The following is a 26,561-nucleotide window of genomic DNA, read 5'->3' as shown; positions in this document are numbered from 1 at the left end:
CCCAGGTGGGCTCAGGCGGCTCCTTGTTCCCAGCCCAGAAGTGACTCCTCCTTCTTGTGGTCCCTCCTATATCCCCTCCAAGGCCCCGCCGCCATCCTGTCTTCTTTCCCAGGCAAACAGATCTCCAGGTGACTCTCTCTCTTCAGCTCTCTGTTCTCTCTGCTGCCCATAACTGGCTGGCTCCAAGTTGGGATGGGCCTTCAGGTCATCAGTTGCTAAGTTACAAAGTGTCCAGGCTATGGTCTGGGGTCCAGGCTGCTAGACTGGGTCACACCTGGTCCTCTGCAACAATAGACATCCCTCCTCCCACCTTAGTTAGACATGCAGCACATGGGGGAAACTGAGGCACACACAGTATACATACGCAACATTAGGAAAATATCCCACTTAGTCACATAGGTTACCTAGAGAGGATGTGGAATCCCCATCATTGGAGGTTTTTAAGAACAGGCTGGACAAACATCTGTCAGGGTGTGACAGATTTATGTTACCAAGCTGCCAGAGACCTTAGGTGATCAGTCTAAGGCAGCAGGATTTTTAGGGGTGGAGATGAAGAGAGCACACCAAGTAACTAAGTTTAAAGTTTTATTAAGAAAATAACAGCGGAGAGTGCTGCGTGTTTCCCACGTCACTCTGAGGAAGGAAGGAAGGAAACGTTCGTGCCTGAGCCCTAACCCATACTCTCACACGCACAACCCAAGTCTGGGTGTAATGTAAGAAGAAGGCGGGGGGAAGGGGGGACGGGAGTTCTTCCCTGGGCACAGGTTGTCCGGGGTCCGCTGTAAATCTCCAACTTGCTTCCGCTCTCGGGAGGGTTTTTACCCTAGGTGTTCCTGAGGGCTTTTGCTCTCTGCCCCAGTCTGAACCGGTTTTCTGTGGCTTCCTCAGCTTCCCCAAAACACTCCGGCTTCAGGGGATGGGAGACGGCTGTTCTCCCATTCGCTGACCTTCACAGTCTCCCTCGTTTTCGCAGCCCCTGCAGTTTCTGTTCTGTGAGTCTCCTTTCTTATGGCAGGGCAGGGTTGGAAGCTCGGCCCCCCTCTTTCTTGGCAGGTAGCAGAGAATCTGTTGTGTGCAGTGACCTTGGGCTGGAGTCAACCTCTTATCCAGGCCTAGCTGGAGTGTCAAATTAACCCGTTCCCTTGTCTCTCTCTCCCTCCTTTGGCCTCCTGAAACCTGCAAAGGAACCTTCCATTCCCCACTCACTCACACCTTTAACCCTTCCTAGAATACTGCACCAGCGTTAGCAACATACAATACTGATCTGCCTTCCCAGGGGACTTGAGGGAGAGGGCCATTGGGATGTGACAAGGGATGGTCTTGGTTTACTTGGTCTTGCCAGTGACCTCTTGAGGTCCCTTCTAGCCCAGCATTTCTATGGCTCTACAAATGGTGAACAGGCCATTAGAGGCACTTATAAACTAAATGCAGACACTTATTCCTGTCCAGCAGACTTCCTCCGCTGATGATAGCAACAGTGCTACCAGCTGTGAGTAGACCAGGCCATTTACCATGTTACAATCATGAAATTCTACAGAAAAAAAATAGGTCCCCCACCACATACACACAAGCAGTTACTGCTCACATATCTAGCATACCGTACAGAGTGTGCAAACAGCACTGCGCAGCGTAGAGCATTGAGTGCACACACTAAATGCTAGCAAATACTAAACTCTTACTAAAAGAGTTTTTATCCATTCACATTTTGGAAATTATTTTGTGCAAATAAAACATTATTACAGAAAACTATTACATCTAAAAGGTAAAACGTGGTTCAGTGAGCAGATAAATGAGGCCAGAAATCCCACTTGGGACACTCCAAGTGCCAGAGAAAAGCTGGGAGAGGTTGATTGGTTCTTGTAGGGAGACAGAGCAGAGCTCATCCATCTTCCTCTCTGGGGTCCCCTCAGGTTGTGGCACAGACTCCAACAGGCTCTGTTAAGCTGCAGAAGTTAAACACAGGCAACGTCTATTAAAGGGAACCTGCCATAATGGACGGTCACCCTAGTGGCTCCATGTTTAGTGGACAAAATCTCTAACCCCGCCGACAAAGCTTTTAGCTCCAGTGTCAGAGATCTGTGTTCCTGGAGCCTCAGGTGCTGGGCTCTGTCCCTCCTGCAGGTTCACTGGAGACTGTTCTCTGAAGCAGCTGGATTTATCATTACAAATCTCACCCAATGCTGTATCAGCAACCACAAAGAAACCCCTCTCACTAGAGTCTTTCACACCTAAATTCATCGCAGAGAAAACAAGGGGGATTTGGCTGCAAACCTGTGTGAATAAAAGGGAAATAAGAGATCCAGAACTCCCCTGTTCTGCTCCGTGGGGCTGGTTTGCTAGAGGGGACGGGCCAGTGAGACTCAGGGTCCAATGACTTGGACTAGGTGTCTCTCTCCAGAGGCCTCAGTGAGAACAGTGAACCCCCAGGCTAGAGCCCCCCTCACTTACCCTTGGCAGATCTGTCAGAGCCACTAGATCCTTGGTCACTTGCTGTGCAGAGGAGGAGGAGAAGAGAGAGTATATTAGCATCTCTCACAAGGCAGGGCTTCAGCGTAGTTAGTAGATACGGGGGACTCTTATCCAAAGGGAACAGTCATCACCTTACTCTTCCCTAGCAGTGAGGTGGTTGGTGCACAGATCAGTCTACAATGCAGCTGCCCTGGATTTCCACTATTCACATGCAAAAAACGTTACCATTGTACGAGGTCAGCACTGACTTGTGCTTTTCCTGTCTCTTCAGAATGGAAGCACTGAACACTCAACAGTCAAAGGCTAGCAAACTAAGAAATGCTGGGCTATGGATACTCAGGCCAAACAACCTCAACTCTGCCCCCTTCGGTCTGTGCCCAAATGGGTCCCTCAAGCAGACCACAGACTTCACCCTCACACCCTGCCAATCGACAGCAATTCCCGCTTTAATCAATGGCGCTGCACAGAACAGTGTGGATGGCATGAAGAGGAACGCTGATTTGGGTTGGTGCTGGGCACACAGACAAGGGTGAGTTTGGTTTGGCCTGGTGCTGTTCTACTTCCTGTTCCTATTCCCAGACCCACTGGGGCAGAGTTCGAGTTGCGTGGGAAGCATCATTCTACCTCGGCATATCCTGGTTTGCCAACCTTTGACTTCTGGGAATTCAACACTCTCATTCTGAAAGGACACAGGGAGCCCAGGGCAGGGTTGAGCACCTGCAACCTTAACTCCACGTTAGCAAAGTTCTTGCATGTGAATTTCCGTTGTTCTGGAGTAACGAGGAGGAGCGAAGGAGGCACGACTCAGGGCCAACTGTAGGAGGAAGGGGGATGCTCCGAGGAGGTTGTGTTGGCACTTCTCAAACCCCCTCAGGTACCCGCTGGAGACACCCCTGAGAGGGTAAAGAGAGAGCTGGACGGCTACACCCTAGCAGGGCCCGGCAGATCTACGCATTTTATACTGACTCTTGGTGCCAGGCATTATATGGCTTCTGAGACAGTCCATCATTTATGTAAATATTTCCCATAGTTTTAGTCTTGGTCTTGTCCCTAAAGCTAATTGCAGGAGACAACTGAGGAGGGGATTTGAACTCGTGGTCCTCGAGGTGACAGCTTGGTGCTGACCTGACGTCAATGGAAAGACGCCCATTGGCTTCAACAGGCTTTGGATCAGGCCCAGACTTCACAAGCACCAAACCAACTTTCAGGTAAGTCAAAAGAAGTGTAACATTAAAAGCAGGTCAGACACCTTCAGGGTCACACTCAGCCACACACAGCACAGCTCTAGGGGGATAATAATTCTGCCCAACACCACCGTATACATTCCTGACCATCTGTGACGTTATTGATATAATCTGGGACCATATAGGTCATTGTTGCAACCAAGGTCCTGTAGTGGCACGCAAATCTTGTATAAAGGGGATCAAATAGGGTGTCTAAGACAAGGTTCTGGTTTACTGGTTATGATTATGCTGTCTATATGTGTGTATCACTTTTGGAGTTGAAGTTATGAATATTGGCTCTATACTGTCTGTATTTCAAACTTATGCTATGCTGCTGGGTGACATCCCAGACAAACTGGTGTTAGCTCTGCCTAGCCTGCTTGATGGCCCATTAAGGACCATCAGCTATACAATGGACCCATTGAGAGAAGGCAGATACGCCTTGTAACTCAGCAAAGTATGCAGGGACTGGCCCATGTGACTCCAGACTCCATTTTGTTGTAATTTTCCACAGTAAGAACAAAGAGGTGTTCTTACACCTGGAAAAGACTATATAAGGCTGATGCCTCATCTCCATCTGGTCTTCAATCCTGCTTCATACCTCTGGAGGAACTTTGCTACAAGCTGAAGCTTTGAACAAAGGACTGAGGACCCATCCCAGCGGGGGATGTATTCCAGAGACTTGATTTGAACCTGCAGTTTATTCCATCGCTGCTGCAAGCCTAAACCAAGAACTTTGCCATTACTGTATGTAATTGATCCCATTTAACCAATTCTAACTCTCATCTCTATCTTTTTCCTTTTATGAATAAACCTTTAGATTTTAGATTCTAAAGGATTGGCAACAGCGTGATTTGTGGGTAAGATCTGATTTGTATATTGACCTAGGTCTGGGGCTTGGTCCTTTGGGATCAGGAGAACCTTTTTCTTTTACTGGGATATTGGTTTTCATAACCATTTGTCCCCATAACGAGTGGTACTGGTGGTAATACTGGGAAACTGGAGTGTCTAAGGAGATTGCTTGTGAGACTTGCAGTTAGCCAGTGGGGTGAGACTGAAGTCCTCTTAGTCTGGCTGGTTTGGTTTGCCTTAGAGGTGGAAAAAACCCCAGCCTTGGGCTGTAACTGCCCTATTTGAGCAATTTGTCCTGAGTTGGCACTCTCAGTTGGGTTCCGCCAGAACCGCATTGTCACAGTGGCGTAGTCGTGCTTGGATCCACAGAACCAGGTCAATTAAGCTTTGGATCAGAACCCCACGTTATCCAAATTTGAATTTTGGGATTGAGAGTTTGGTTGGTTAAAGAGCAGTTGCAATGGGTGAGCAAAGAGCATATGAGGGCCTTGACAAAAAAGCCCTGAAAGATTTGTGTTCAGAAAAGGGGATAAGCTTTAGAAAGAAAGCTACAAATCAAGAACTGAGAGAGCTGTTAATGGCCAGTGATCAGAAGGCAGAAGCAATTGAAAAGCAAAAGGCAGCAAGTAAACTTCAACTTGAACATGAACAAAGACTGGCAGAAATTCGATTGCAGGAACTAGAAGCTGAGGCAAAAGTGCAAAGATTTCAGCTCCAAGTCAGAAAAGCAAGGGAAGAAAAGCAGAAATTGTATCCTCTTGAAAGTCCAGTTTATAACAATGTTGGTATGTTGTATAACTCTGAGCAGTTGTCTGGGTGTAACCAAATGTACCCCAATTCTGCCACCTTTTATGTAAATGCTTTTACTGTGTGTTCAGTAACGGGTGACTCCATAACTGGTGCCAATGCTCTGTATGGGAGTGGTAATGAAAGATTCACAGAGAATGTAAAAGTCAATGGTAAAAGCTGTGTAGGGCAAATTATGGCTTCTAACATCACTCTTGTTAAAGCAGATCTTGTCAAAGAGGAAGATTATTTACCAAATCAGAGTGTGAATGTTGTAGTCCTCTATGAGTTCACTGTCCGTGTGCCTTTAGCCAGAATCCACCTTGAATGGAATGGTGCTAAGCATGAAATTATAGCTGGGGTAAGGAAGTTATTGCCTAAGGATCTTTTGATTGGGGAAAATGTTAAAGCTTTGTTCAGTCCAGGTGGTCAGTCACAGGACAGGAATGATCTTAAACCTGTGTCTATTGTGGGCAATGATTTGCCTGGGGAGGGTTGCTCCAAAGGTTTGTCTGAGAAGAGCTATTTGTCGGTAAATGAAGTTTCTGAATGTCGGTCTAGTGTCTCAGAAGTGAATCTGGAGTTGAATCAAGAGCAGCAAAATCTTATTGGGCAGGAAAATGTTTCTCTGGAGCAGACTAAAGAGGATGGTCAGGTGGAAGCCCTAACTGAGGAAGGAGAGGGTGGATTTTTGATGGGTGATGCTTTGGTGGCTAGTACAGCTTGTAAAAGTGAATCTGAAAAGGGTAACTGTGATTTGCTGGCAGTGGCTCAGTGTAGTAAAAAGAGCAGTTTATCTGCTGGGAGTGGCAAGGTGCCTGGTAAGGAAGCTGCCCCACTCTCCCAGTCTTTGTCTGTAGTCAGCCCTGTGTGCTGGGACAAAGGAGAGGAAGGCAGGAAAAGTTTGGAGGAGCCTGGGCAGCCTTGTGAGCTGATGGCTTTGTCTAGTCAGCAGTTTGGGAAGGCAGGGAGAGTGGAAGATGAATGTCCCTATACCTTACCTGTTTCCTGTGTGGAGAATAGTGACAGTGAAGGAAATGTGCCTGTGTCTGTCAGGGGTATTGACTTGCCTATGGAGGAAGCTACCTCAGTCTCCAAGCAGTTGTCTGTGAACAGCCCTGTGTGCTGGGACAAGGGAAATGAAATCCCGAGCTATGTGTCTGGTAAAAAAGGTGTCTCCAGCTCTTCTTTGTCTGTGGAGCAGACAGAAGGTGCCTTTCGGCCTGTGATGGTTGAGGTTAGTGCAGTTGTCTCAAAGTTGGTTCTGAATTCAACTAAAGCCCAGGAAGGGAATGGTCCTAAGTCTGTGTCTGCTGGGGAGAATGGCACTGTAACTAAGTTGCATACAGTTAGTGTCTTAGCAAAATCCCAGAGACCAGACAATTCTGGTGCTTGTATTTTGCCTATTGCTAGTGTGTGGTTGGTAAAGGGTGTAGCAACACGGTCTAATCAGGGTAATACCCTAGCCGGGGCACACGGAGAGCATGCAGGTGATTTGGTTGTGTTACCTACTGATGGTGTGGAAACTTGTAGCAAGAAGGAAAGGATTCCTAAACTTGTGTGTGGCAAAGGAAAGGGAAATGTTTCTAACCTTTCATCTAGGAAGTCTATGGGTTTGCCTGAAAGGGGATTGTGTAGAAATCTGCCTGATGGGCCAAAGGAGATCCTGGATGTAAGTAAGACCCAGAAAAAATCTGTTGTTGCTCAGGAAAGTGTTCCTTTAGAGCAAGCCCTAGGTGAAGAGGGTAAGGGCAGAATTTCTGTGAGGGGTGATTTGCTGCTTAAAAAAGCTCCTGGGGAAAGGAATCCTCATGGTAATTTGTGCAAGCAGTTCCCTGCAAATGAAGGGTGTGAGAGTAATTTAATCAAGGAAGTTTCAGTTCCTAACAGCCAGAAATTTTCTGTTGTGAATGGATCCACTGACTTTCCTTTCCAAAGATCCAGTGTGGGTAGCTTTGAGAAGGTCTCAGATGGAGTAAGAGCTGTTAAGAAAATTGAGCAGCCCTATAACCGAGTGGCTGTGTGTGGCCAGCTTGTTGGGAAGACAATGGTGTTGGAACAGGAATGTCTCCATTCTAATTCTTTAAGTGAGCAGTCTGTGCTTCAGGGTCTGAGGACAGATTTGGTTACTGGTGTTTCAAAGCAGAACAGTTTTATGGCTAAATGCTTGAGGATGCAGGGGAGAGCAAGCAAACTCTCACCCTCAGACTCTTTGGATTTGTGTGGTATCTCTTTAAGACAGAGTCCAGCCTTGGAAATGATAACAGTTAAGGATATGAAAACTGGTGGACTGGCTTCTGTCTGTGGTAATGCAAATTACTTGTCTGGCTGGGAGGGGAAGGACTTGCTAATAGCTGTTAGCACAGAGAGCCCACCCCATCAGCCAGTAAATTCTGTTAAGCAAGAAAAATCAGGGTGTGATCCTGCAGGACAAGGAGGAAAGAGAAAACTGAATTTTGCAAAGGAAAGCCACAGGTTAACCCTAAAATGCCCAAACTCCAATGGTATTGAGCCAAAGGTGTGGCATGACAACCATGATTGTAGATGGACACTTGCAATGGATTTGTTGTTAATGCTAATGGTAATTTTGTAACTGATGTGTTGCTATTACCAAGAACTGTAAGAATGTACAATGTTCCTAATCTGTTGGAAAATCCCTTGAACATGTTAAAAGGAATACATGAGAACACACTTTATGTTAAAAGGCCTTGCTATACTAATGTTTCACAGTTGATGCCTGTAAACAGTATTGGAACTTTTCACAGGAGAAAAGACATTCCAGACCTAATGTACTGTATGAGAAGGGAAACTAAGGCACACTACCATATTGCCTTCATGGCTAAATGCCAAGATTCCTGTACTATGAACATCATTAATATCTGCATTTATTTGATGTTAATTGGGTTCCAAACATTTGCCCGAGCTTGTATGGATAAAGTAGCTGTTTTCTTTAGCTCTTAGCAAGGTCACATGAGACATACAGGAACCATGCTGCAAGAGCAGATCCAATCCACTATTGTTCTAACCAAGTTTTACCTTGTTTGTAAAGAGGTTCAATCATGTTGTTGAACACAATTTTGATAAACCATTTCTGTTGTTCTTTAGCCAGCTAAGCCATAGTGCCTAACCCCGATACTAGCCATAGTGAGATAAACCCAAGGATGGGGAGCTCTTGGGATGCAGTCAGTGATGTTTGTGTCATCCCTTCCTGCATCAATTTTGCGTTGGGGGTGTGACGTTATTGATATAATCTGGGACCATATAGGTCATTGTTGCAACCAAGGTCCTGTAGTGGCACGCAAATCTTGTATAAAGGGGATCAAATGGGGTGTCTAAGACAAGGTTCTGGTTTACTGGTTATGATTATGCTGTCTATATGTGTGTATCACTTTTGGAGTTGAAGTTATGAATATTGGCTCTATACTGTCTGTATTTCAAACTTATGCTATGCTGCTGGGTGACATCCCAGACAAACTGGTGTTAGCTCTGCCTAGCCTGCTTGATGGCCCATTAAGGACCATCAGCTATACAATGGACCCATTGAGAGAAGGCAGATACGCCTTGTAACTCAGCAAAGTATGCAGGGACTGGCCCATGTGACTCCAGACTCCATTTTGTTGTAATTTTCCACAGTAAGAACAAAGAGGTGTTCTTACACCTGGAAAAGACTATATAAGGCTGATGCCTCATCTCCATCTGGTCTTCAATCCTGCTTCATACCTCTGGAGGAACTTTGCTACAAGCTGAAGCTTTGAACAAAGGACTGAGGACCCATCCCAGCGGGGGATGTATTCCAGAGACTTGATTTGAACCTGCAGTTTATTCCATCGCTGCTGCAAGCCTGAACCAAGAACTTTGCCATTACTGTATGTAATTGATTCCATTTAACCAATTCTAACTCTCATCTCTATCTTTTTCCTTTTATGAATAAACCTTTAGATTTTAGATTCTAAAGGATTGGCAACAGCGTGATTTGTGGGTAAGATCTGATTTGTATATTGACCTAGGTCTGGGGCTTGGTCCTTTGGGATCAGGAGAACCTTTTTCTTTTACTGGGGTATTGGTTTTCATAACCATTTGTCCCCATAACGAGTGGTACTGGTGGTAATACTGGGAAACTGGAGTGTCTAAGGAGATTGCTTGTGAGACTTGCAGTTAGCCAGTGGGGTGAGACTGAAGTCCTCTTAGTCTGGCTGGTTTGGTTTGCCTTAGAGGTGGAAAAAACCCCAGCCTTGGGCTGTAACTGCCCTATTTGAGCAATTTGTCCTGAGTTGGCACTCTCAGTTGGGTTCCGCCAGAACCGCATTGTCACACCATCGCCTTCTCTGCACTAGAAAAATTGGGACCCATCCCCGCAAGCAATGCAATTCCACCAGTGATAGCAAAGTTGAAGCAACTGAGGAGATGGGGTTCAGGTGTTTTTAACCACTGCATCATCTAGACTTCCTCTGAGCAAGGTTACAGAACATGTGTCTACAGCCACTCTACACTACTGAAGACGACCTCTGCTGGGAAAATAACAAAGCAGGGCAGATTATCCAACAAGTTCTTGGAATGTATTGGAGACATTTTTTCTTTCAGAAGGTGGAGAAAGCTACTAGGGGAGAGGCTGTTCTAGATTTAACTTTGACAAATAGGGAGGAACTGGTTGAGAATTTGAAAGTGGAAGGCAGCTTGGGTGAAAGTGATCATGAAATGACAGAATTCATGATTCTAAAGAATGGTAGGAGGGAAAACAACACAATAAAATAATGGATTTCAAGAAGACAGACTTTAGCAAACTCAGGGAGTTGCTAGGTAAGATCCCATGGGAAGCAAGTCTAAGGGGAAAAACAGTTCAGAAGAGTTGGAAAGTTCTCAAAGAGACATTATCAAGCACACAGGTGCAAACTATCCCACTGCACAGGAAAGCAATGAAGGATGGCAAGAGACCACACTGGCTTAAACCAGGAGATCTTCAATGATCTAAAAATCAAAAGAGAGTCCTACACAAAGTGGAAACTAGGTCAAATTACAAAGGATAACTGTAAACAAATAATGCAAGTATGTAGGGGCAAAATCAGAAAGGTCAAGGTACAAAACGAGATCAAACTAGCTAGAGACATAAAGGGTAACAACAAAACATTCTACAAATACATTAGCAGCAAGAGGAAGACCAAGGATAGGGTAGGCCCATTAGTCAATGAGGAAAGAAAGACAATAACAGAACATGGGAGGAGAGGTTGATACGCTGGAGGGTAGGGATAGGATACAGAGGGACCTAGACAAATTAGAGGATTGGGCCAAAAGAAATATGATGAGGTTCAACAAGGACAAGTGCAGAGTCCTGCACTTAGGAAGGAAGAATCCCATGCACTGCTACAGACTAGGGACCGAATGGCTGGGCAGCAGTTCTGCAGAAAAGGACCTAGGGGTTACAGTGGACGAAAAGCCGAATATGAGTCAACAGTGTGCAATATGAGTCAACAGTGTGCCCTTGTTTCCAAGAAGGCTAATGGCATCTTGGGTTGTATCAGTAGGGGCATTTCCCGCAGACCGAGGGACGTGATCATTCCCTTCTATTCGGCACTGGTGAGGCCACATTTAGAGTACTGTGTCCAGTTTTGGGCCCCACACTACAAGAAGGATGTAGATAAATTGGAAAGAGTCCAGCGGAGGGCAACAAAAATGATTAGGGGGCTGGAGCACATGACTTATGAGGAGAGGCTGAGGGAACTGGGATTGTTTAGCCTGCAGAAGAGAAGAATGAGGGGGGATTTGATAGCTGCTTTCAACTACCTGAAAGGGGGTTCCAAAGAGGATGGATCTACACGGTTCTCAGTGGTAGAAGATGACAGAACAAGGAGTAATGGTCTCAAGTTGCAGAGGGGGAGGTTTAGGTTGGATATTAGGAACAACTTTTTCACTAGGAGGGTGGTGAAGAACTGGAATGGGTTACCTAGGGAGGTGGTGGAATCTCCTTCCTTAGAGGTTTTTAAGGTCAGGCTTCACAAAGCCCTGGCTGGGATGATTTAGTTGGGGTTGGTCCTGCTTTGAGCAGGGGGTTGGACTAGATGACCTCCTGAGGTCCCTTCCAACCCTGAGATTCTATGACTCTATGTGAAAATGGGGAAAGAGCTAAATGACTTTTTTGTTTCAATTTTCACCATAAGGTTTTATAGCGATTGGACGTTGAGCATAGTGAACACCAGTGAAATTGAGGTAGAATCTGAGGCTAATGTAGGGAAAGAACAAGTTTAAAATGATTTAGACAAGTTAGATATCTTCAAGTCACCAAGGCCTGATGAAAGGCATCCTAGAATACTCAAGGAACTGACAGAGCAGATATCTGAACCAATATCTTTGAAAAGTCATGGAAGATGGCAGAGAGGACTGGAAGAGGGGAAACATAGTGCCAATCTATAAAAAGGGGATTAGGCACAACCTGAAGAATTACAGACCAGTCAGTTTAACTTCAGTACCCAAAAAGATAATGGGGCAAATAATGAAGCAATCAATTTGCAAACACCTAGAAGATAATAAGGTGACAGTAACAGTCAGCCTGGATTTGTCAAGAACAAATTGTGTAAAACCAACCTGATAGCTTTCTTTGATAGGGTAACAAGCCTTGTGTATGGGAGGAAATGGTAGATGTGGTATAACTTGATTTTAGTAAGGCTTTTGATAATGTCTCATAGGACCTTCTCATTAACAAACTAGGGAAATATAGCCTAGATGGTGCTACTATAAAGTGGGTGCAGAACTGGTTGGAAAACTGTTCCCAGAGAATAGTTATCAATAGTTCACAGTCATGTTGGAAGGGCATGACAAGTGGGGTCCCTCAGGCCTGGTCTACACTAGGAGGTTATGTTGTATTTAGCAGCGTTAACTCGAATTAACCCTGCACCCGTCCACACAACAAAGCTATTTATTTCGACACAGAGGTCTCTTTAAATCGATTTCTGTACTCCTCTCCGACGAGGGGAGTAGCGCTAAATTCGACATGGCCATGTCCAATTAGGGTAGGTGTGTATGTAATTCGACGCTAATAGCTCTGGGAGCTATCCCACAGTGCACCACTCTGTTGACGCTCTGGACAGCAGTCCGAGCTCGGATGCTCTGACCAGCCACACAGGAAAAGCCCCAGGAAAATCTGAATTCCTTTTCCTGTCTGGCCAGTTTGAATCTCATTTCCTGTTTGGACATCGTGGCGAGCTCAACAGCACTGGCAACGATGCAGAGCTCTCCAGCAGAGGTGACCATGCAATCGCAGAATAGAAAGAAGGCCCCAGCATGGACTGATCGGGAAGTCTTGGATCTGATCGCTGTGTGGGGCGATGAGTCCATGCTTTCGGAGCTGCGATCAAAAAAACGGAATGCCAAGATCTACAAGAAGATCTCCAAAGCCATGACGGAGAGAGGATATAGCCGGGATGCAACACAGTGCCGCGTGAAAATTAAGGAGCTGAGACAAGGGTACCAGAAGACCAAAGAGTCAAATGGACACTCTGGATCCCAGCCCCACACATGCCGTTTCTACGAGGCACTGCATTCCATTCTAGGTGTGGCCGCCACCACTACCACACCACTGTCCGTGGACTCTGACGATGGGGTATTGTCGACGGCCGCTTCCTCGGAGATGTTCGCGGACGGGGAAGATGAGGAAGGAGATATGGAGGACGAGGCAGTCGACAGCGCTTTCAATGCTGATTTCCCCAACAGCCAGGGGAAATCACCCTCACGGAGATCCCCTACCAACCCTCCCAAGGTGGTAACCCAGACCGTGAATCAGGGGAAACATCAGTAGGTAAGTGTTTTAAACATTTATTTTGAACAGAATAGGAATGGTATCTTAACAATGGGTTTTTCATGATTAGTTTGCCCTAGGCGCTTTAGTTTCTAGTCCTTGCCAGTGCAGCTACTGGAAAATTCTGTCAATATGTCCGGGGATAGAGCAGAAATCCTCCTGGGGCATCTTCACGAAGGTCTCCTGGAGGTATTGTGAAAGCCTTTGCATCAGGTTCCTGGGGAGAGCGGCCTTATTGCGTCCTCCATGGTAGGAAACTTTTCCGCGCCAGGCTAGCAGCAAGTACTCCGGGATCATTGCCTCGCAAAGCATGGTGGCATACGGCCCTGGTGCTTGCTGGCATTCACGCAGCATGCGGTCTTTCTCTGTCTCCGAAATCGTCATCAGAGTGATATCACTCATGGTGACCTGCTTTGAATTAGGGGAATGTTAGTATTGGGACTGATTGTCTGTTCCTTTACATAACTGTAACCGGCGGTTTACAGCCATGCGGTGGAGGCGTGACAGGGGCAGCATGGAGGGATCTTTCCCAGGGACAGCCGCGAGGGGGTTGGGACAGGGGCAGAGTTCATGCTAGCCGGATTGCCGGCAGCAGGAACTGGCCAATGCTAGGAGCATTGCTTGGAACGTGAAAGGAGGGCACTGCTATAAATTAAGCTTTAAGCAGCCAAAAGTCTACGGCTTACCATGTCCGCCTGCTAGCCGAATTCCGTTGTCCGGCCCCGCTTGTGTGATCTGTACAGCAAGACCCCAGGCACTCAATGGGAAGGCCGAAAATTCGACCTTGTACTGAGTGCGCATGTGATAGGTGCTGTGCATGGTCTTGTTCACAGAGAAAGACTATATTCATTGTTCGCAAAATTGTATCTTTCTGATGAATTCACTCCCTTTTTCCCATCCCACAGCTGCGAGTGTCTCCCGACCTACCCCAGCATCCCCCTCCCAGAGGCTGGCGCAGATCAGGCGACGAAAGAGAAGGACACGGGACGAGATGTTCTCAGAACTTATGGGCTGCTCCCAAGCCGAGGCGGCACAGCAGACCCAATGGAGGGAGAACATGTTGCAATACCAGCGATCACACAGCGAATGGGAGGACAGGTGGCGGCAGGAAGACCAGCAGGCAACTCAAACGCTGCTTGGACTAATGAGGGAGCAAACGCTCCGGCACCTTGTAGATGTTCTGCAGGACAGGAGGACAGAGCCCCGCTGCATTCTCTCTCTAACCGCCCTCCCCCGCCACAAAGTCCCATCCCCCCCTCACCCAAAGTCCCAAGAAGGAGGGGCGGCAGGGGCCGTGAAAACAGTCACTCCACCCCTGCAGACTGCTCAAGTAACAGAAGGCTCTCATTCCCAAAGATTTTATAAGTCCTTTCCTTCGCTCCAAGCACCTCACCCAAGCCCCGTCCCAGTTTCATCCCCTAACTGTGTAGTTCTTAATAAAAAATACGTTTCTGTTAATTACTGTTTCCATCATGTTCTTTTAGAGGAGAGTATCAGAGGGGTAGCCGTGTTAGTCTGAATCTGTAAAAAGCAACAGAGGGTCCTGTGGCACCTTTAAGTCAGTATGGAGATAACTCCAAGATAAGACTTGGAGTCTTCAGGACCAGACTCCAAAGAGAAACTGCTGAGCTCCAGTTCATTTGCAAATTTGACACCATCAGATCAGGATGAAACAAAGACTGTGAATGGCTATCCAACTACAGAAGCAGTTTCTCCTCCCTTGGTGTTCACACCTCAACTGCTAGCAGAGCACCTCACCCTCCCTGATGGAACTAACCTCGTTATCTCCATACTGATTTATACCTGCCTCTGGAGATTTCCATTACTTGCATCTGAAGAAGTGAGGTTCTTACCCACGAAAGCTTATGCTCCCAATACTTCTGTTAGTCTTAAAGGTGCCACAGGACCCTCTGTTGATTTTTAGAGGAGAGTGTGTTTGAAGGGAGGGAAGGGAGTTGGTAATTGGAGAGGACAGTCACCTTTACCAGGGTACAGACACGGGGGCAGGTTCAGCGGAAGGTCACACACACATTGCAGTCACTAGGCACCCTGGTCAGGCTGGGAGGTGGTTTTCATGTTCTGTGTGGGGGGGCTATGTGAGTGTGTGGCGGGGGAGGGTGGTTACAGATCTTATGCAGCGGTCCTTAGCCTGGATGACAGAGCCACGCAGCAGGGGATCTGTAACTCCCCCTCCCCCCCCGCCACAAAGTCACATAGCCCCCACACACAGAGTCCCGAAAAGGAGGGGTGGCAGGCTCCGTTGAAACAACCAGTCCACCACTGCGGACCGCTCTAGGAGCAGGAGCCTGTCATTCCTCGAGTTTAGAAGCGTCCTTTCCATCACTACACCCACTCCCCACCAGTCTGCGTCCCAGTTTCAACACTTTACCACGAAATCCTTAATAAAGAAAACAGTGTTAATGAACAAAGTTTAATTTATTTTATTTTTAAAGGTGTGTTGGAAGGGGCGAGACGGGGTGAACAAGGTATGTAACTGGAGAGGATAGTCAACATTAAGTGGGTAAAGAAATGGGGGCAGGTGCAGCTTCTGTTTAAACAAACTTAATAGTCACAGGTTACCCTGCTCACTGTGGAACCTAGCTTTCAAAGCTTCCCGGATGCACAGCGCGTCCCGCTGGGCTCTTCTAATCGCCCGGCTGTCTGGCTGGGCATAATCAGCAGCCAGGCGATTTGCCTCAACCTCCCACCCCGCCATAAACGTCTCCCCCTTGCTCTCACAGAGATTGTGGAGCACACAGCAAGCTGCAATAACAATGGAGATATTGGTTTCGCTGAGATCAGAGCGAGTCAGTACACTTCTCCATCTCCCCTTGAGACGTCCAAAAGCACACTCCACCACCATTCTGCACTTGCTCAGCCGGTAGTTGAAGAGTTCGCTTTCACTGTCCAGGGCACCTGTATAGGGCTTCATGAGCCAGGGCATTAGCGGGTAGGCTGGGTCCCCGAGGGTCACTATAGGCATCTCCACATCCCCAACAGTTATTTTGTGGTCAGGGAAGTAAATACCTTCCTGCAGCCATCTAAACAGACCAGAGTTCTTGAAAACGCGAGCATCATGAACCTTGCCCGGCCATCCGACATTGATGTTGGTAAAACGTCCCCTATGGTCCACCAGTGCTTGCAGCACCATTGAAAAGTAGCCCTTTCGGTTAATGTACTGGCTGGCCTGGTGGGCCGGTCCCAGGATAGGGATGTGAGTTCCATCTATAGCCCCACCGCAGTTTGGGAATCCCATCGCAGCGAAGCCATCAATGATGACCTGAACGTTTCCCAGGGTCACTACCTTTGAAAGCAGTAGCTCAACGATTGCGTTGGCTACTTGCATCACAGCAACCCCCACGGTAGATTTACCCACTCCAAATTGATTCGCGACTGACCGGTAGCTGTCTGGCGTTGCAAGCTTCCAGAGGGCTATGGCCACTCACTTCTGGACAGTCAGGGCTGCTCGCATCCGTGTGTCTTTGCGCTTCAGGGCAGGGGACAGCAACTCACAAAGTTCCAGGAAAGTTCCCTTACTCATCCGAAAGTTTCGCAGCCACTGTGATTCATCCCAGACCTGCAGCACTATGCGGTCCCACCAGTCTGTGCTTGTTTCCCGGGCCCAGAATCGCCGTTCCACACCATCAACATGACCCATTGCCACCATGATGTCCACGGCGCGGGGTCCCATGCTTTGCGAGAGGTCTGTGCCCCTCTCAGACTTAATGTCCTCACTGCGCTGCCGTAGCCTCCTCGCCCGATTTCTCAGCATCTGCCTTTGAAAAAGGTGGATGATAAGGTGCGAGGTGTTGACAACGGCCATAACTGTAGCGATGATCGCAGCAGGCTTCATGCTCGCAGTACTGTGGCGTCCGCGCTATCAATCACCAGAAAAGTGCGCGAACTGATCGCCCGCCGGCGCTTTCAGGGAGGGAGGGCGGGAGTGAGGGTTGAATGACGACAGTTACTCAAAACCACCCTTGACACATTTTTTGCCCCAGCAGGCATTGGGGGCTCGACCCAGAATTCCAATGGGCAGCGGGGACTACAGGAACTGTGGGATAGCTGCCCACAGTGCACCGCTTCCAATGTCGACGCTTGCCCCGTTAGTGTGGACTCACAAAGTCGAATTACTGTCCTTAGTGTGGCTTTGACTTTGTAATATCGGTTCCACAAATTCGCTTTAAGTAAAATCGAACTACTCTCGTAGTGTAGACATACCCTCAGGGATCAGTTCTGGGTCTGGTTCTGTTCAATGGCTTCATCAAGGGTTTAGATAATGGCATAGAGAGTACACTTATTAAGATTGTGGCGATACTAAGCAGGAAGGGGTTGCAAATGCTTTGGAGGACAGGATTAAAATTCAAAATGATCTGAACAAACTGGATAAACAGTCTGAAGTAAATAGGATGAAATTCAATATGGACAAATGTAAACTACCCCACTTAGGAAGAAACCATCAATTGCACACATCAAAATTGGGAAATGACGCCTAGGAAGAAGTACCACAGAAAGGAATCTGGGGTCATAGTGGATCACAAGCTAAATATGAGTCAACCGTGTAACACGGTTGCAAAAAAAGGCAACATCATTCTGGGATGATTAGCCCGAGTGTTGTAAGCAAGACACAAGGAGTAATTCTTCCTCTCTACTCTGTGCTGATTAGGCCTGAACTGGAGCATTGTGCCCAGGAAGGATGTGGACACATTGGAGAAAGTCCATGGGAGAGCAATACGAATGATTAAAGATCTAGAAAACATGACCTATGAGGAAAGATCGAAAGAATTGGGTTTGTTTAGTCACAGAAGAGAAGACAGAGAGGGGACATGATAACAGTTTGCAAGTACATAAAAGGTTGTTACAAGGAGGAGGGGAAAAATTGTATTCATCAACTTCTGAGGACAGGACAAGAAGCAATGGGCTTAAATTGCAACAAGGGAGGTTTAGGTTGGACATTAGGGAAAAAAATCTTGTCAGGGTGGTTAAGCACTGGAATAAATTGCCTAGAGAGGTTGTGGAATCTCTCTCATTGGAGGTTTTAAGAACAGGTTAGTCAGGGATGGTCTATATCAGATGTCTTAAAACATGCGGCCTGTGGGGCTAGTTCCTGCAGCCTGCAAAGCTCCCCGTGGCCCACTCCCCACCCCCTCCAGGCTGGGGGTGGGCAAACTATAGCCCCCGTGGCGCCGCAAGCCCTGCGCCGCTCCCTGAAGCGGCCGGCACCACGTCCCTGTGGCGGCGGGGCGTGGGGGTGGGGGCAGAGGGCTCTGTGCGTTGCCCTCCCTTCCAGGCACCGCCCCTCCGCAGCGCCCATTGGCCGGGAACGGGGAACCGTGGCCAATGGGAGCTTCGGGGCAGGTATCTGGAGGAGCAGCAAGGCCAGTGCACGGAGCCCTGTGGCCCCTTCCCCAGGGGCCGCAGGCATGTGGTTCCGGCTGCTTCCCGGAGTGGCGCTGGGCCAGGGCAGGCAGGCAGGGAGCCTGTCCTGGCCCCGGAGCTGCTCTAGGTAAGCGGCGCTGGGCCGGAGCCCACACCCCAACCCTCCTGCACCCCAACTCCCTTCCCTGAGCCCCCTGCCGCACCCTGCACCCATCCTGCACCCCAACTCCCTGCCCTGAGCCCTGGCCACACCCCGCACCCCTCCTGCACCCCCTGGGAGCAGGGAGGGGTGGAGTTAGGGTGGGGAATTCAAGGAAAGGGGTTGGAATGGGGGCAGGGAAGGGGTGGGAAAGGCAGGGAAGGGGCGGGGCCTAATAGAAGGGGCAGAGTTGGGGCAGGGCTGGGGGCAACAGGGGAGGGGTGTCAGTGATGTGGCCCTCGAGCCAATGCATTAGTCCTCATGTGGCCCTCGTGGCCATTTGAGTTTGAGATCCCTGGTCTAGATAATATCTAGTCCTGCCTTGAGTGCAGGGGACTGGACTAGATGTCCTCTCGAGGTCCCTTCCAGTTCTAGGATTCTATGGTACTAGAGCAATAGTTGGAGATTTCCCGAAAAGCCTCATTGTAGACAAGGTCTATGAGTGGGAGCGAGGATCTCCTGTCAGTGGCTCCAGGCTAAAATCCACAAGCAAATACTGATGGCTGTTCAGAGATGGTCACTTGAAAAGAGGCGATGGGTCTCTTGTCACTTACCCTGAGCTACAGCGTAGCCGTCTCCCGTCCTCCCTGCAGAGAGAAGGCAAATTTCAGTGAATGCAGCTCCCGAGATAGGAACCGACTCCGATCTGTGCCCACAGCTCAGAAACAGGACCCCTGGCGCCAGTAATGGACTCAAGGTCCCAGGCGCTCACGATCGGCAGGAGAGAAAGACACGACACAGTTTCCAAAGATCTCAGTCCACTGGCTGCTGGGCTCGCTGGAAAACCAAGCCTCATATAAACTGTAACCCGCACCAAGGTTCTGGGTCTGGCCCTCCAGCAGCTCCCATCGGGGTCATTAGCTCAGTCCCGCAGTGGGACAGTCACACAGTACTGACACTGGCTCCTGTATTGCTGTTGGCCTTAGGTAGGTGTGCAGGGCCCGGCAAGTCCAGGAAATGCCCCCAACCCAGCCACTTTACCTGGGCATTGCTTTTTCCAGAAGAATACTCCGATTATAACACCAATCAGGACAGCTGCAGTGATAACTCCAGCCACAATGGGAATCAAACTATTATTTGGTTCTGAAATGGAATGGAGAGAATGAGCAATGGGGAAAAATCCCCCACTAAAACCCCCCTTTCATCCCAGTGCAGGGATCAGTCAGTCAGCTCCCCAGATAAGGGCTGAATCCTGCAACCATCCACCCCTTCCAATGCAGCCACCATGTACCTACCAGGCATTATACCCCACCACAGAAAGTCCTGGACACTAGACCCAGCCTCTACCACTTCAATTCATAATAAATATTTAGCACTTAAAATAGAAGATTTTTATAACATTAATCAATCTTCATAAACCTAATTATGGGAGAGAATGAATGTCAGTATCGTCCCTAAACAGGAAAGGGGGAGACTTGCTGAAGATCACACAGAGTCAGTGAAAGAGCCAGGAATAGACCCCAGGAATCCTGACTTCCAGCCCCTCCTCCCCTAACCCACCTGCCCCCACTCCCCTTCCAGGAGTCCTGGCTCCCAGCCCCTAACTCCCCCTTGACCACCCTGACTTTCATGACTAATGGAACACAGTCCCATTGTGTGATTCTGGTGACAAACTGGAAACTGACCTCAAAGCTCTGGATTTCCCTGCCATGAATATAGTTAGACACAATGCGTGTTTTTTGAGGGGGCAGGAAGTGAAGAGGGGACGATAGAGATATTTTAATACTGTTCTTGGTTTATATGAACCTGTTAAACCCCAAGTTCTGTATGCACTTTAAGTTTCATTAATCAGCTTCTCCTGTTGTCTGAAAGATCCACATAATAATACAGCAAAAAGAAAAATATTTCTAAGAGAATAAGGAAATGTGGTTTATGACACAAAAATTGGCAGGGACGTAGTAGCAGGATTATGATGTGAAACCATCTGTTGACTAGATTTCCAGTGCAGGCTGCCCTTTTAGAAATTGTTTGCACTTCCAAATGCTGCATTTTTCCACTTCCCAATTAACCAAGCACAAAGATGGGTAATAAATTCTCTCTCGACTTCCTTGTGCTAGGGGCATAGGAGACTCTCCCCCGATGCAGGGTTCTAATCTGCCTCCTCGCTCCATTCCAAGGCCAGACCCTCTCTTCCAGCATCACTGCGCACAGAAACAAGCTGCTCCCAACATTAAATCTCTACCTCTGGCCACATGGGCCCATAGAGTCGTGTTTCTGAGAACCTGCTGTATCCTAGGACTAGAAGGGACCTCGAGAGCTTATCTAGTCCCGTCCCCTGCACTCATGGCAGGACCACGAGTGCATGAAGTTGAGAACGGGCTGGAAGCTGAAGCAAGACCAACTCTGTCTGGAAATAAGGGGCAGATTTGAGCTTCTCCTGGGATGTGATAAATTCTCCATCCCTTGGAGACTACATCTGGAATGGAAATCTCTTTCTGAAGGATCAGCGCTAGTTTGCCCACAGATGACCAGACTGTGATTCCCCCCTGCCCTGGACTAGGCAGGAGCTCAGATCAGATGATTAGAATGGTCCCTTCAGGCCTTAATGTCTCGTTGTTAATCTTCTCCCTTCAGAGACACTGTATTGCTGAGATGTATCCAACAGCCCCAGAGGCAGCAAACTGGAGAGCAAGACATGAGCCCCAGGCACTGTGGGTCCCAACTCTAGCACAAGAACTTGACTGCAGGGGGACAGAGCCAAAGAGGACAGGGCCTCACAGACCCTGAGAAAGTCCAGCTTCAGCCTATAAATCCAAATGAGAATTTTTCAGGGGTTGAGTTTAATGGATTCCCCCTCTCCCACTAGGAAAACAGGCAAACACACAAACTCCTTACCCCAGGAGACAGAGAGTGGCTCTAACAGGCTTTCATGCTCCACTTGACATGAATAATGGGCTTTGATCTTGGGATCAATCTCCATTGTCACCCAGGTCTGGTAGGTCCCACCCCCATTGGGTAGGATGCCTTCAGAGTAGGTCTCCTGCTGTCTGCTCTCCCCATTTTTCAGACAGGTCACGGTGATGTCCCGGGGGTAGAATCCACTGACCTTACAGGAGAGGGTGGTGAGGCCGTCACGAGATGACCTGTCGCTCACTCTAGCTGTTGGGCACACTGGGAAAAAGAAGAAACTCAAGTGAGGTGTTTTCAAGCTCTAATCCAGGCAGCATTTTCTAGAGCTTTGCAGCATGAAATTCTGAGACCCGAGCAGTGGGAGAGGATGAGAATCCATGAGACAGAATCCCTCTGATGAGAGAGAACCATCATGTTAGAGGATTTCTGTGCCGAATTCACAGTATCAGCAACGGTGAATCCTGAATCCAGGTCCCTGACCTGGCCTCTGCTCCAAACCACAGAGACACAAATACTTTGACAGGCTTCACTAAACTCCAGATACAGGTGTCAATCACACACTAGGTTTGTACCCATCTCCTCTCAGTCCCTGGATTTGAAAGAGAGGAGAATCTTGCCCTGGCCAGGGAGCAAAAACTGGACTGAATAAACTGACCAATTAGAGATGGAAAGGGCCCATTAAACAAAAAGTGACACACAGTGCTAAATTGCCCCTCAAACGAGCTAATATGAATTGGCTCATTTCTTGTAGGTTGTTACCAAATCTATTTACCCCAGTACTATGGATTTCAAAAGGAATTATGATAATGTTGAAAAATCAGTTTCCCAGCCCCCTGGCACTGAAATACACATTACAATGCTGTGTATGGATTTTTCTTGTTGGCATTTGTAAAGATGGCAAAGGACAAGATAATGTTCTGCTGAGGTTTGTGAGAGAAATAAGCAATTAGGATAATTGTTGCAAAAAACTGGGTAGAAATTTCAAGTAACCTTGAACAGCAAGTGCAAACTGTTTGGGAAGGGAAAGATCAGGGTGTGTAATGATGCTAACTAATCTGGGAAATGTGTGTATATGGTAACAGACAAGGTACATAAACGGGTAATAGTGAGTTAACATTTTGAAGCAGACTGTCCTCCTGAGTTGGAGTGTTAAAGCATTTAACCTCTTCCCTTCTATGTTTGTGATTAATCTTTAACTAAAAAGCTTTGGTAATAAATTTGAGTGTGATTATCTGGTGTCTTATTGATAAAAGAATCGAAAAGTAAGTATGAAAGTGTTGCAGCAAAGGTAGGTCTTGAGGGGGAAAACTTTAAGGACAAGGGGACCCTTCTTCCAGGTTAGTATGGGGAGGGCAATTCCACATGTAGGGAATGGCATGGAAGGAAGCACATAAATGACTGTAGGAGAAGTTTGGCAACAAGGACAAAGCTACCATCATTGATGGAACACGGGCTGGGGGCAACACAAGAAATATGATGGTACAGACAGTGAATGGGGAAGAATTACATGGTGAATGAAGCTGGTGTCCATAGAAGTGGCACTTCCATAATTAAGCAGAGTGCTCTAACATGCACAAGTACAGATTGCCTTGATAACGGCTGTGTCACATCAGAGGAAGAGGTAGAATTTGTGATGTGAAGTTGCGCTCATTTGGTCAAGTGGCTCTGGAGATGCAGCTTCTCTACAGTGAACTGCTTTTAACATTTTCAATTTCTTATCTTTTTTTCCAGCAGAACTGATGGGGAAGGGGTTGTTTCCCCACCTATCCCTGGTGCAAGGTTCGCTGAATATCCCCCTACCCACCTGCTCCAGTTTGGAACTGGGGCTGGGGAATGGAGATGTAGCCAGTAGTGTCCCCCTAGGTGGGGCTTGTCCCTCACCTTACCTTTCCTCTGTAGAGTCTCCTTCCCGTACTCTAGAGCACTCCTTAGCCAGGAAATACAATTCCCCTCCACGTAGCGTTTCCACTGCTGGTTGTCATTTACTTCAGCCTCCCATCTCCTCTTGGTGATCTGAGCCCCAATATCTGCTGCTACCCAAGTCATGGTCTCCTTATCGAAGGTAAGAAAGTCTCGTCCGTCATATGAATCCTGGTAAAACCCCTGAATGCTGTTGTCTTCCCGGAGATCACAGCCGTATATCGTCTGGATGATGTGAAACCCTGAAACACAGCTGAGGGTCAGAAGCAGTCTCTCTCTGAAAATCTCACCAAGAGCCCACTGCAGGTAGCCCAGTGGTTCTTCTTCTTGCTACTGGGCCCTCCCTCCCCTGAGAAATGGGGTTCCCACTTATGCTGTTGGGTCCTACACCCTCCCAGCTCCTTTCAGGGGGGAACCCAAACCCACAGGGGGCACCCTCTCCATCTGTTGGGTCTTGTACACTAAAGAGCCCCCACTGCAGAGAGCTCACAACCTTCAAGGAATACCTCACTGCTGCTTGTTCTTGTATGTTCCCTGCAGGAGGAGCAGGGTGGCACAATCCCAAAGGGAGTACTCCGGATATTGCAGGGATCTATCCCCTCCAGCTCTCTTCTGCTCTCTGAGGATCCCCCCAGTTCTCGTAGTCAGGGTCAATCTGGAGAAGAGAGGGAGTTCAGGGTGTCTGTACCCAACTCTCTTCTGCTCTGGTTGTTAATTTTGCAGGGTCCTCAGGATCACTTGGTCCCCCACCTCCGTCATTGACAGTACCCCCATTCCCCTGTGAGGAGGAGGTACAGGTCTGTCCCCCACACTAACCTCTGCTCTGGTTTAATGACCTCACAGAATGCCCAGGGTCACTCTGTTTCCCTGCCCCATCTTCTCTGTGCCCCCAACTCAGTCTAGGAATGGCAAAGAACCAACTTCATATGCTTGGCCTCTTTTTCACATGGCCACTGTCTCAAGGTGATTCCCTGTGAAGATCAGGCCACTGACGGCCCTTAGTTCAGCTAGCCACCATTTTCCTACAGCCAGGCTAATCTTCACAACAACGGCCCCCATCTCGCACACAACCAAGAGCAGACTCAGTTAATGGAGCCACCCCTGGGCTGATAGGAGGCAGGGAGGGAGACTGGGGGGGAGGGAAGGGGGATGGGGACAGGAAGGAGAATTTAGGGGAGTGGGAGAGAGGCTGTGGTGAACAGAGAACAGTGTGGGGATCACGAGGAAGACTGAAATGTGGGGAAAGGATCAGACCCCTAGCTTGGCAAACTGGGTAGAATGTTGGGGCACAAAAATAACTCACACAGGGTCCCAAATATTTTCACCCCTCCCTCACCCTGCCTTAGATACATCGAGGTAAATGCCAAGATTTTCAGCAATGACTAGTGATTTTGGGTGCCTAACTGAGACCCTTTAAAGGGGCCTGATCAGAAAGTGGGAGCACCCGGCCTCTGAACATCAGACACCCAAAAATCACTAATCACTTGTGGAAAACATTAAAAGTAACAACAGCTACAGAAAGGTTAGTAACCATTTTTTCTTCTTCAACTGTTTGCACAAGTCCCTTCCACGTTCGGGGACTCCCAAACAATACCGTAAGAGGTGGGCTCGGAGTTCATGGACACATGGATTACAATACTGCCCAGCCAAACCCAGTGGCATCTCTCACTGAGTGGGTAATGGCGTAGTTGGAAGAAAAAGTATGTACTGACGCCCAGGTCGCTGCTCTGCAAATGTCCTGGATCAGGCCTGGGCCATGAACGCCACTGAGGAAGCTTGTGCTCTCACAGAATGGGCCACAAGGAAGGCAGGTGGTGGGACACCTGCCTGCTCGTAGCACATGTGAATGCACAATGTAATCCACAATGAAATTCTCTGAGCCAAAAGGGGTAGGGTTTTCATCCTATCAGAGCGGTGTGGATTTATGGATCAGCTTAGGACACCTGCCTAACATCCAGAGGGTGGAGATGTCATTCCTCCCTATTCTTGTGCGGCTTGAGGAAGGGAATGGGCAGGAAAATACCCTGATTACTATGAAACTCCAAGATTACCTTTGGGAGGAACACGGGGTGGGGGCAACGTTGTACCTTGTCGCAGTAGCGTAGCCGGGGGGGGGGGAGCAGGGGGAGCGGCCGCTCCCCCACTGAGCAGAAGCTGTGCCTTTTTTGTGCTCCGACGCCTTTTGCTCCTGCGCTGCTGCCGGAGTGGAGCATTTTTTTTGCTCCCAGCGCCTTTTTTTCTCCCGACACTTTTTGCTCCCGGTGCCTTTTTTTAGCTCCGCTCCCCTTGCTCTTAACCTGGCTATGCCACTGCCTTGTCGTTAAAGAACACTGTATATGGAGGTTTTGACATAAGAGCTCTAATCTCCGAGCCCCTCCTGACTGAGGTAATTGCTACCAGAAAGGCGACCTTCTAGGAAAGGTCCAACAGAGGGCACAATGCTAGAGGCTCAAAGGGAAGCCCCGTGAGCTCTGACATGACCAGGTTTAAGTCTCTCAGGGGGATGTTGTCAAGGCTGATTCCCCACTCTGGCATTTCGAGTGCAGAAGGTGGGAGCCTGCAAGGACTCGAAAAATTAATACTGGCCACTCCAGCCTGGTAATGCTGCCACCACCCAAGTGAAAATCTGCCTTTTGCCAATCCAGAAGAATTCTCTTGGGAAGTTTTTCTGGGGCTCCTCGGCTTTTCCACCCCTTCTTCGGGAAAGCCAAGAAAGGAAACAAAAGAAAAGGAGAACCCAGCGGTTGTATTAGCTGATTAATATATGCACAACCTCTTTACCTCATAAGACACAGAAATCCAGTCATGTTCTTACAAAAAGGAAATTTTATTTAAAAAAAAAAGAAAAAACACCCTTGGAAAACTTAGGTTATTGCTAGATCTTAAAAGAGCAACTGCAAGGATTAATCACCAAGAGTAGCTTTCTTGGGATCCAGTTTAAAGGTTACAACAAAACAAAAGCACGTGGGGTTAGCACACAGGAATCCACAAGCCATAAAAAGAGATCGGCCTAATCGTGTCTACCTGAATATTTCTTGTTCTACTTCTGTCATAAATATAAAGGGACGGGGGAGAGGGTCTGATGCAGTGCTATAAA

General features: G+C 48.1%; 1 protein-coding gene across 16 annotated transcripts in view; it reads right to left on the bottom strand.

Annotated features, from left to right (window-relative positions):
* Nucleotides 1–572: 572 nt before the first annotated feature.
* The window catches only part of LOC135977729 (class I histocompatibility antigen, F10 alpha chain-like), a 44,458-nt gene continuing 18,469 nt past the window's right edge, over nt 573–26,561 (bottom strand). For 5 of the 16 annotated variants that reach the window (XM_065578985.1, XM_065578991.1, XM_065578980.1 and 2 more), the window contains 6 exons: nt 23,431–23,706; nt 21,530–21,805; nt 19,676–19,777; nt 19,249–19,281; nt 2,449–2,490; nt 573–2,271 (listed from right to left, as the gene is read on the bottom strand). In XM_065578985.1, the coding sequence (XP_065435057.1) occupies nt 2,213–2,271; nt 2,449–2,490; nt 19,249–19,281; nt 19,676–19,777; nt 21,530–21,805; nt 23,431–23,706 (788 nt within the window). In that variant the 3' untranslated portion in view covers nt 573–2,212. The other 11 variants (XM_065578982.1, XM_065578989.1, XM_065578990.1 and 8 more) reach the window with 9 other exon arrangements.

Source organism: Chrysemys picta, unplaced genomic scaffold, assembly GCF_011386835.1.
Source record: "Chrysemys picta bellii isolate R12L10 unplaced genomic scaffold, ASM1138683v2 scaf20, whole genome shotgun sequence".
In the NCBI taxonomy this organism is placed as follows: domain Eukaryota; kingdom Metazoa; phylum Chordata; order Testudines; family Emydidae; genus Chrysemys; species Chrysemys picta.
Note: the sequence above shows the minus strand (reverse complement) of the source record. Positions and strands in the feature narration are given on the sequence as shown.